Source organism: Rhinopithecus bieti, unplaced genomic scaffold (assembly GCF_001698545.2).
Source record: "Rhinopithecus bieti isolate Rb0 unplaced genomic scaffold, ASM169854v2 scaffold_5150, whole genome shotgun sequence".
In the NCBI taxonomy this organism is placed as follows: Eukaryota; Metazoa; Chordata; class Mammalia; order Primates; family Cercopithecidae; genus Rhinopithecus; species Rhinopithecus bieti.
In genome coordinates this window covers 198,633-210,530 of record NW_016804706.1, presented here as the reverse complement: position 1 = coordinate 210,530, position 11,898 = coordinate 198,633, and the positions used below count along the sequence as shown (strand labels likewise).

Below are 11,898 nucleotides of genomic sequence, written 5' to 3'. Positions count from 1 at the left end.
TCATCTTGTCTTAACCCAAAACTCTTTAGTCAGTGACCTTCTCAGGGCAGCTTTCACATCCTTGTTTCTCAATGTGTAGATGAATGGGTTGAGGGTGGGTGTGACAATGCCATAGAAGAGAGCCATGATCTTCCCCCTGTCACGAGAATAGCTAGAGGGAGGCTGGACATACATACTGATGGCCGTGAAGTAGAAGAGGAAGACCACCAGCAAATGTGAGGCACAGGTATTGAAAGCCTTCCAGCGACTTTCAGCAGAGCGGATTCTCATTACTGCCTGAGCAATGAACACATAAGTGCCCAGGATGAGGGTGAGTGGCACCAGGAGAAGCAAAGCGCCTAGTACATGGAGCTCAGTTTCATTCACACCAGTATCAATACAGGCTAGTTTCAAAAGGGCTGGAACTTCGCAGAAGAAATGGTCCAACACCCTCTGTCCACATCTTGGGGCCACCACTGTGAGAGTGGACTGGACAACGGAGTTAGCAAAACCACTGATCCAAGTGCCAGCAGCCATGTGGATACAGCATCTCTGGTTCATGATGACTGGGTAGTGAAGGGGCTTGCAAATGGCAGCGTAACGGTCAAAGGCCATGATGGCTAGAAATATGGATTCAGTAGAACCCAGGGCCAAAAATATATAGAGTTGGGCAACACAACCCCATAGCTTTTCTGCTTTTCTTTTCTTTTCTGCTCCCTGGAGGTTGACCAGCATCTGCGGGACAGTGCTGGTGGTATAGCAGAGGTCCAGAAAGGATAGATTGGAGAAAAAAAAGTACATGGGACTGTCAAGCTGGGGATCCAGGCAGGAAACTAGGATAATGGAGATGTTTCCAAATAGGGAAAAGATGTAGGCCACCAGAAAGATTACAAAGAAGGGTGTCTCTAGCCAGGGACGGTCAGAAAATCCCAATAGGATAAAATCATGTAGTGAGCTTTGATTGTTGATCCACATGTCAGCACTGGTAGGTGAAATTCCAGCTGAGACCTCTAAATACCCACAGTTAGGGCTAGACATCAACAGTAAGAGGAAACCACTGAGAATTAGAGATCAGAGATGCTGAGATTAAATTTTCATTTTTGCTCTAATCTGCATCTGTATCTTCATGACAATAAAATGTCATTTGCATCTATATCCTGGTTATGATAAATTGTGGAGACAACATCATCAATGTAATATTGAAAGATTACTAAGAAAAGAATAAATACCACACCAGCAACATAGTTGGGAATTTTGCTTCTTTAATATATGTCTTCTGGTTAGCTACTCACTTCATTTGAGTTTTCATATTTTCTCTTCTAAACAGTTTTATTAGTACCACCATCAACTCTACATTCATGGATATTTAATGGTGGCAACAGAGTGTAGATTAAAACAGAAGGAAAAGGCAGAGCTTCCCACAAACAGTTCAAACGAAGGCCAGCATGAAGACTACAGGAGGATCTGCAGCCAGAGAGAGCAAAGACATCTTGGCATGTTCATCCGCTTTATACAGATCATGGTCAGAAAACACCTTAAGAACTGCAGCATTTCATAAAGTCTGCATGATAAAAGGATGGAGTGTCAGGACTTGTTTTACCCCTTTCAAGTTTTAATGCTAGTCCTACTCAGAAAATTTAAAAATAGGGAGAAAAAAGCCAGAAAAATAAAACAAAGTTACACACACACACACACAAATCAGTCCTTAGAAATTTGTTTGCTGTGAAAATGCAACTTTAAAAGTATCGGATAAATCTGATGAAACTTTGATCTCTGGAAGAAATCACCAGAAAGAGTTTTAAATATTTAAATCCTTGAAATTTGAGGATATATATGAATTTCTAGTCCCTCAGGATCATTCTCAGCACATATAAACTTAATCATTTTCCCTCTCTCTCCCGTCTTTATTCACATATTTTCTAATTACTGATACTATTTTTTCCACCTAAATTGCCTCTACCCTGCTCTTTGCCCATCCAAATTACACAATTCCTTTATCATATAATTTCTAAAGAATAACTCCAATTGCAAATTTTTCCATTCCCTACAATCCCAAATTTCTTGTTTTTGTTTGACTCTTATCTTTTAGTAAATTTGTCATGTTTTTCTCTAGTTGTTTTATAAAAGACATTTATAAAAGACTGGGATTTCCTCCAAATCCCAGTCATTCCATTCATCAGCTGTGTGACTTTGGATATGTCATTTAATCTTCATGTACTTCAATCTTCTCATCTTTCAAATGAGCATAATTATACCCATCTCATAGAACCGCTGTACAAATTAAGGAATAGAGTGTACATTGCAAACATAGCTCAGTTCTTGTCTTATACTAATAATTCAATGACTATTAATGATTATTATACACTTACCTAATTATGAATCCCCAGATATATTACAATTGTTTTATTTTTATGCATTTATACACAGTTTATAATGATATTTGTAATAATAAATATTTATTAGAGGATAGTAAACAAAATGTAACTGCTCTGAAATCAGCTCAGGATCCTCTATTTACTTTTCTGATCCTCTCATTTGCCCTATGTCATATTCTTCTTGTGATCCTGACTTAGTAGAGTTCGTGTACTTAGTTGGCCAGCTCTATTTTTCAAATTGTGTCATCTGAGTTATGGACTTAGACCATGTGAATGACCATGTGAGTGACAGTGAGAAATGATAGGGATAAAAACTTGCTTCACAGCTAAACGTAAGAATCACTAAATTCAAAACTGATTTTAGTATCCATTCATTAACACTTCTAATTTCTTCATTTGCTTATAGAATAACAATTCTTTTGGTATGCAGAGGTCATCATTCCCTTTGAATTATAATTGTACACATGTCACATAAGATGTCAGCTGGACTAATTTCTTCTTTACCATTGTCTCTCAAATCTATCCATTAAATCTGTATCTATCTGAAAACATTAAGGCAAACATATAGAAAATAGTTCAGTGTCCTATGATCTCTAAGTTTCAAACTATTATTCTTACTTACAATTGTTCTCTCATCTTCAAAACAACCTAGCTGGTTTGGAGAACAGCCTTTCCATTGTTAAAATGTGGCCACGTACATTTCAGTTCAAAATTCTTCAGTGGCTCTCCATATTCTGACACCCATATTCTGACACATTATATTAAAATGCACCCTTGGACTCAGGCCTCATATAACAAGCACTTGAACCAATGCAGACATATTCACTGATGCAACCAAACTTGTGACCTTCCCCCTTCACCCCTTGTATTTAGGCTGATGCGAAACGCCATTGTTGTTTTGTATCCTGTAAGGATCATCTCAAATGCAAAAATGTCCTTAAGTATTTCCTGCTCTCCTTTCTTTCTTTTTTTTTTTTTTTTTTTTTTTTGAGACGGAGTCTTGCTCTGTCGCCCAAGCTGGAGTGCAGTGGCTCTATCTCAGATCACTGCAAGCTCCACTTCCCGGGTTCACGGCATTCTCCTGCCTCAGCCTCCCGAGTAGCTGGGACTACAGGCGCCTGCCACCTCGCCTGGCTAGTTTTTATATTTTTTAGTAGATCCGGGGTTTCACTGTGTTAGCCCGGATGGTCTTGATCTCCTGACCTCGTGATCCGCCCGTCTCGGCCTCCCAAAGTGCTGGGATTACAGGCTTGAGCCACCGCGCCCGGCTCCTGCTCTCCTTTCTTACTGGTCATCCAGAACATTTTATTTGTAATTTCTTGATGATATACTCATTTATATATATGATATATATATATGATTTGATAATTTTTTCATGACATATTCATACATATATACTCATATATAGATATATACCCATATATGGGAGAGATAGAGATTTTTTTCTGTCATTTTTGTACTTCACATGTTTTCTTGACTGTATCGATTACATACTCTTGTGAAAGAGTCAGCATGTGACTTTTAGAAGTAAGAGTATATGTTAAATATAATAGATATTTACTAGGTGTTAATCAGTTTGAATTTAGTTGAAACCAGCAATCATGAAGCTTTTTCCTTTGGTGCTCTGATATGTTATTCCTAGATTACATTAGCATTTTTATATCGTTATTTTTCACCTGTGACCTCAATCAGTTTCACTCATATTTCATCACAACCAAACCCATATACATCATTTACTAATTCAGAGCCCAAGAGGTCAAAGCAGAGTCAAAATATGCCCTATTGGCAGTTTTAGGGTTTTATTGCTAATTCTCAAATTGATGTAACTGATTAACCAATAAATACATTTATTTTACTTACTAAAAACTAATGGACTTTAAATATGTCACTTCATACCCTTGTGACCTGGTTTGTTCAGCCAGATCAAGAGAATTAAAATACTTGCACATAAACTCCATAGTACTTCAATGACAATTAGACATATATTTCCTTTGTAAATTAAAAAAAAAACCTATACAAGACTATATATAATACAAAAGCAGTAGCTGCAATATTAGTAGGACTACTCACATGGTAAAATTACATAGAAGTGATTTTAGAAACTTCTGGGACTTCTCCTTTTTTAAACCTTGTCATTTTGTATCTGTATAATGCCACTCTTCATTCAAACTGGTGCTATCCAATTCCTTTCTTCTCCCATTTCTCACCTGGGACAGTGAGTCTTTAGGAATAGAGCCTTAAAAATATGATTACATTTTGTATTGTATCCCCAAAGAAATGGAGCACATATCACTGCCAGTTGATTAGAAGATTATTATATAAATAAATTTTGATTCAATACTGAGAAATAATTTTATCTTTACCTATATATTTCTGAATCCAATTTTGCCTTATCTATTATGGTCAAAGGAAGACTTCTTCTGCGTTGTAGGATTTCTTATAGAAGAATACTTCTTCATCAGTATTCAAGTAATTCCTTGTCCAATTAAATTCCTAAAAAGACACTTTTGGAATGCTACCTTCATTCTGTCTGGATTGTTTTCTTACTAGAGTCTCTTTCAGAATCTCATTTAGTTAGAACTCAGAAAATGTTCTAAATCTGAAGAAAGCTGTGTTTCTTTTCCTACATTTAAAAATTAGTAATAACATTTTCACAATCTTTATATTTTCATACTGCTTCTCTTCCAGTAGGCACAGCTATTTGTTTCTATTAAGTGCTATTAAGTTTTTGGGATAAGTTTGGAAAATTATGAATAAAATTAATTATATATTTTACCCGATGAAAACAGTACAGTTATTAAAGAAGTATATGTAGCCTGTTCCCCTGGTGTTCCATATACTTCATTTGTGCCTAAATATTGAAAATGTGTAGGAAATAGAGGTAAAGTGAGTAATAAGGAAATAATAGCAGTAGATAAACTCATAGAGTTAAGAGAGAAGAAAAATGGAAAGGAAAGAAAAACAAGACAGAAAAAAGAAGTATATAAAGATAGTAAATTTTGTCTAATACATAATAAGTCACATAAGTAACTGTCAAATATACAAATACAAAAGAAATGGAAGAAAATAGAAAATAAAAATGAAAGATCTAAGACTAAATTCAGTAATTCAGCGTAAATGTCTAGAAAGGACAGCAGGGAGTATTTGTCTTTCTGACTGTATAAGAATCAAATGGAAATAGGAGAGTTTAATTTGCCCAAATCAGAAGTTAAAAACATGCTGATGATCCCCTTGAGGGTGAAAAACTGGAGCTGGGAGACAGAAGAATCTATAGATCTCTGGCAAATGGGGTGCACAAAAAAACGAAGAGTGAGCAGAGAAGTATCTGACCACATGGTTTAAGAACACATGAAGCCCATTATTTTAAATGTTTACATCCTAATACACTCTTCATTGACTTTCTAAGCATGGCTCTAATATAATATGTTAATAAACAAAACTGAAACAATATTTAGATTTTCATTCTACTTGACTTATTTTATATACTTCTTAAGAACTTTTGCTGTAGGTTTAATTCCATGCTCTCTATCTATCAGGTTCCCTTGTTCCAAATTGTCATAGATTTAAACAACCTTTTGTTGTTGTTGTTGTTGTTGTTGTTGTTGTTGTTGTTTTTGGGTTTGGTTTTGTTTTTGAGACAGAGTCTTGTTCTGCCACCCAGGCTGGAGTGCAGTGATGTGATCTCAGCTCACTGCAACCTCCACCTCCCAGGTTCAAATGATTCTCCTGTCTCAGCCTCCAGAGCAGCTAGAATTACAGATGTGCACCACCACGCCCAGCTAATGAATTTAAACAACCTTTGATTTATCTGAGTGGTAGGCCTTTCAGAGCTAAATTTTCTCAAAAATCAATATCTTAATATCTATAATCTTTGTAATGGAAATAGCAGTTTCAATCCAGAAAAGTGGTTAAAAAAAGTACACCTAAAAATATTTAAATGAAAATATAAAGTTTCAAAGGTAAATAACATGATTGGTAACACATATTTTTCCATCAGTCTCTTCATAATAAAATAGTATTTAACAAAGATTGGCAAACACCAGATAGTTCATATCAAATTTTCTATCCATAAACTTAAATTTTTAAGTATATAATTGCTTTCATACCAGTATATTCGTTTTCTTCTTATAATATGCCTCTAAAGTAAGAATGATTTATTTTACAATAGAAGAGAGGAAACTCAGGCACTAAGAGGTTATAGGACTTGCTCAAGCTTATAGATCTAGTAAATTCAGAAGAAAATATTTGAATAATACAGTATTTTGAATCCTACATCAGTATACTTTTCATAAGCTTATTGTTCTCTCAAACAAAAATGTACGTGGCTTGTAGAATAAACCTTTTACATTTTTAAAAATTTTATTTTATAGTTCTACTCCTGAGTGCTCCCTTTAGCCTACTCCATGAAGCGATGACAACTTTGATTAATGTTCCCTCCGCAAATCCCTTCAGCATTCACCTGATGCTGGGTTGTAATCCATCAGTTCGTCTGGAATGTGACATGGAGATGGGGAGTCCTGGAAGACTGACCTGGGGCCCAAACATGATCCTCAGATCAGTTTGTTGTTTGAATTTCTTCTCAGCCCTCTTTAACATCAACCCAGTTCTCTCTGACCTACCAAAGGGTCAACCTCAATAAACCAACTTAAACTTATGGCCATCCATTGATGAAAGCTCTTCAGGGAGCTTTCATGCCATTACTACCTCACTCTCATACTTCTGTTTAAGCCTCTGAGATTCAAAATAATTAGCCTCTACTGCTGCCAACATGTCCAGGGGAAAATAACCAGAGGGACTAGAAAATGAGGACACCACAAAAGAAACCAAGAAAGTGTTTCTAACGAAATACAAACTTTGGGCATGTAAATTTGGAGAGTCGCCTAAGAAGAAAGAAAATTAGTTCAAGCAAGACTAAATCTCATGGTTGCCAAGATGATTTTTTTTCATTATATTTTAAGTTCTGGGATACATGTGCAGAACGTGCAGGTTTGTTACATAGGTACACACATGCCGTGGTGGTTTGGTGCACCCATCAACCCGTCATCTACATTAGGTGTTTCTCCTAACGCACCCCACCCCCTAACAGGCCCCAATGTATGATGTTCCCCTCACTGTGTCCCTCTGTTCTCATTGTTCAACTCCCACTTATGAGTGAGAACAAGGAGTGTTCGGTTTGCTGTTCCTGTGTTAGTTTACTGAGAATGATGGTTTCCAGCTTCATCCACGTCCCTGAAAAGGACATGAACTCATTCTTTTTTATGGCAGCATAGTATCCCATGGTGTATATGGGCCACATTTTCTTTATGCAGTCTATTATTGATGGACATTTGGGTTCCAAGTCTTTGCTATTGTAAATCGTGCTGCAATAAACATACGTGTGCATGTGCATGTAGAATGATTTATAATCCTTTGGGTATATATCCAGTAATGGGATTTCTAGATCAAATGGTATTTCTGGTTCTAGATCCTTCAGGAATCAACACACTGTCTTCCACAATGGTTGAACTAATTTACATTCCCACCAACAGTGTGTAAAAGCACTCCTATTCCTCCACATCCTCTCCAGCCTCTCTTGTTTCTTGACTTTTTAATGATCACCATTCTAACTGGCATGAGGTGGTATTTCATTGTGGTTTTGATTTGCATTTCTCTAATGACCAATGATGATGAGCTTCATTTCATATATTTGTTGACCACATAAATGCCTTCTTTTGAGAAGTGTCTGTTCATATCCTTCACCCACTTTTTAATGGGGTTGTTTTTTTCTTGTAAATTTTTTTAAGTTCTTTGTAGATGCTGGATATTAGCCCTTTGTCAGATGGATAGATTGCAAAAATTTTCTTCCATTCTGTAAGTTAACTGTTCACTCTGATAACAGTTTCTTTTGTTGTGCAGAAGTTCTTTAGTTTAATTAGATCCCATTTGTCTATTTTGGCTTTTGTTGACGTTGCTTTTGGTGTTTTAGTCATGACGTCTTTGCACATGCCTGTGTCATGAATGGTATTGTCTATGTTATCTTCTAGAGTTTTTGTGATATTGGGTCTTATGTTTAAGTCTTTAATCCATATTGAGTTAATTTTTTATAAGGTGTAAGGAAGGGGTCCAGTTTCCGTTTTCTGCATATGGCTAGCCAGTTTTCTCAACACCATTTATTAAATAGGAAATCCTTTCCCCATTGCTTGTTTTTGTCAGGTTTGTCAAAGATCAGATGGCTATAGATGCTTGGCATTATTTCTGAGGCCTCTGTTCTGTTCTATTGGTCTATATATCTGTTTTGGTATCAGTACCATGCTGTTTTTGTATCAGTACCATGCTGTTTTTGTTACTGTAGCCTTATAGTATAGTTCAAAGTCAGATAGCATGATGCCTCCAGCTTTGTTATTTTTGCTTATGATTGTCTTGGCTATGCGGGCTCTTTTTTGGTTTCATATGAAATTTAAAGTAGTTTATTTCAAATTCTGTGAAGACAGTCAACGCTAACTTGATGGGAATAGCATTGAATCTATAAATTACTTTGGGCAGTATGTCCATTTTCATATTGATTATTCCTATCCATGCGCATGGGGTGTTTTTTCATTTGTTTATGTCCTCTCTTATTTTCTTGAGCTGTGGTTTGTAGTTCTCCTTGAAGAGGTCCTTCACATTTCTTGTAAGTTGTATTCCTAGGTATTTTATTCTCTTTGTAGCAATTATGAATGGGAGTTCACTCATGATTTGGTTTTGTGTTTGTCTATTATTGGTGTATAGGAATGCTTGTGATTTTTGCAAATTGATTTTATATCCTAAGACTTTGCAGAAGTTGCTTATCAGCTTAAGGAGATTTGGGTCTGAGACAATGGGGTTTTCTAAATATACAGTCATGTCATCTGCAAACAGAGACAATTTGACTTCCTGCCTTCCTATTTGAATACCCTTTATTTTTTTCTCTTGCCTGATTGCCCTGACCAGAACTTCCAATACTATGTTGAATAGGAGTGGTGAGAGAGCACATTCTTGTCTTGTGCTGGTTTTCAAAGGAAATGCTTCCAGCTTTTGCCCATTCAGTATGATATTAGCTGTGGGTTTGTTGTAAATAGTTCTTATTATTTTCAGATATGTTCCGTCAATACCTAGTTTATTGAGAGTTTTTAGCAAGAAGAGTTGTTGAATTTTATTGAAGGCTTTTAAAATAAACAACCTGACATCACAATTAAAAGAACTAGAGAAGAAAGATCAAACAAATTCAAAAGCTAGCAGAAGACAAGAAATAACTAAGATCAGAGCAGAAATGAAGGAGATAGAGACACAAGAAACCCTTCAAAAAATCAGTGAATCCAGGAGCTGGTTTTTTGAAAAGGTTAACAAAATAGATAGACAACTAACCAGACTAATAAAGAAGAAAAGAGAGAAGAATCAAATAGACACAACAAAAAATGATAAGGGGGATGTCACCACTGATCTCACAGAAATGCAAACTACCATCAGAGGATACTATAAACACCTCTACACAAATAGACTAGAAAATCGAGAAGAAATTGATAAATTCCTGGACACATACACCCTCCCAAGACTAAACCAGGAAGAAGTCTAATCCCTAAATAGACCAATAACAAGTTCTGAAATTCAGGCAGTAATTAATAACCTACCAACCAAAAAAGAAGCCCAGGATCAGACAGATTCACAGTCGAATTCTACCAGAAGTAGGAAGAGGAGCTGGTTTTATTCTTTCTGAAACTTTTCCAAACAATAGAAAAACAGGGAATCATCCCTAACTCATTTTGTGAGGCCAGCATCATCCTGATACCAAAACCTGGCAGAGACACAACCAAAAAAGAAAATTTCAGGCCAATATCCCTCATGAACATCGATGTGAAAATCCACAATAAAATACTGGCAAACTGAATCCAGCAGCACATCAAAAAGCTTATCCACCGTAATCAAATCGACTTCATCCCTGGGATCCAAGGCTGGTTCAACACACACAAATCAATAAATGTAATTCATCACTTAAACAGAACCAATGTCTTTACTATTAGAAGCTAGCTACATACCAGGTAAATGAGACTTGTTTCTCTTTAATAATCGGTTATTTTCCTTAACAAATATAAATATTTTTCAGCATCAGTTACCATTATGTATAATGTCAGTGGCTGAATAATGCTCCATTGCAAGGATGTCCCAAATTACTTGAGTAAATGCCACATTATTGGTTACTAAATTTGTTATAATTTTACTTTATATTAAGAACTGCTGTGATAAAATATTTTTATAATTAAATATATGATTTATAATTATGCACACATACTATGATGTATTTACTTAGAAATAATATATGAGGCAAAAATACGGCATTGTCATATCTAAAAGAATTTTAAAACATCCATCTATGCCTCTTAACACTTGTGCAAGAGAGCCTCCCCACCTCCCCACTGCCAATTCCAATTCAATGATTATTTTTGTCTTATAATCTGTTAGGTAAAAAATAGCATATCATCATGACTTTTAATTTGATTTATAAAAAATTCCAAATCCCAAGTTTATGCAAGAATTTACATTTCCTCCCCATTCTTCAAGTAAGATTCACAGTTTGCAGTGAAATATTTATGTATTTAATCCTTTAAATATTTAATATATTAGTTAAATCATTGAGTCAGTAATCTAATATCATCATTATTTTAGTGGGTCATCATTTGATCCATTAAATAATGTATTATTTTGTCATTGATTTTAAATACCAGATTTATGACATTTTAAATTATTTCAGACAATTGCATTTTTATTGCAAAGTTTATGACTCTTCTAGTGATACGTTTCCCAGAAATATATCCACTGATTGTATTGATTCATGAAAATTTTATAGTGCATTTATTACTGTTGTTCTGTTTTAATTTCACATGACTTTTAAAATGTATGTATGCCCATGTCTCAGAATTCTTATCCAGTTACTGTTCCAAAATTATACTAGGTAGTAAATCTTTTTAAAAAGAGTAAATAATTGTGATAAATGCTGACAATCTTGACTTTTTCCTGATATTAATGAGATTTCTCTAGTATTTCTCTAATTAACACGATAGTAGATTTAGTTTTGAGTAAACATTTTTGTCTCATTAAATAATTTTCCTACTGTTCCCTACAATGTCACATGTCACCAAGCATTTTAAAAATTGGTAAGATATTTTGAATTTTAATCAGTGTTATTTACTCATTATTTGGAACAGTAATCTATTGAAACACTCTTGAAGAATTTCTCAAACAAATTCCACTTGGCTATGGCATATCATTCTTTTAATTTATTCTTGAATTTCATATAAAATGCTTCCACTTGTGGTAATGGGATTTCTATTTTTGTAAACATCCTGTAACCAGTTGGAAAATATAATAGAAGAAAATATATATCTGCAGTAGTGCAAATAAACTAGAAAGCCTAGAAGAAATGGATAATTTCCTGGACACTTACACTCTCCCAAGACTAAACCAGGAAGAAGTTGAATCCCTGAATAGACCAATAGCAGGCTCTGAAATTGAGGCAATAATTAATAGCCTACCAACCAAAAAAAGTCCAGCA

At 35.1% G+C, this 11,898-nt stretch overlaps 1 protein-coding gene and 1 long non-coding RNA gene across 3 annotated transcripts in view; both read right to left on the bottom strand.

Moving 5' to 3' along the window:
* Nucleotides 1–954, bottom strand: LOC108528418 (olfactory receptor 2B6-like). The gene has a single exon (XM_017870214.1). It carries the CDS (start codon nucleotides 952–954, stop codon nucleotides 1–3), a length of 954 nt encoding a protein of 317 aa, XP_017725703.1.
* Nucleotides 955–1,299: 345 nt separating this feature from the next.
* Nucleotides 1,300–11,898, bottom strand: part of LOC108528412 (uncharacterized) — a 22,780-nt gene continuing 12,181 nt past the window's right edge. Inside the window, exons 4-5 of one of the 2 annotated variants that reach the window (XR_001885130.1) lie at nucleotides 4,425–4,590; nucleotides 1,300–1,540 (exon numbers count right to left, since the gene is read on the bottom strand). This is a non-coding gene — a long non-coding RNA (uncharacterized LOC108528412). The remainder of the gene's footprint in view (nucleotides 1,541–4,424; nucleotides 4,591–11,898) is intronic. The other variant, XR_001885131.1, reaches the window with a different exon arrangement.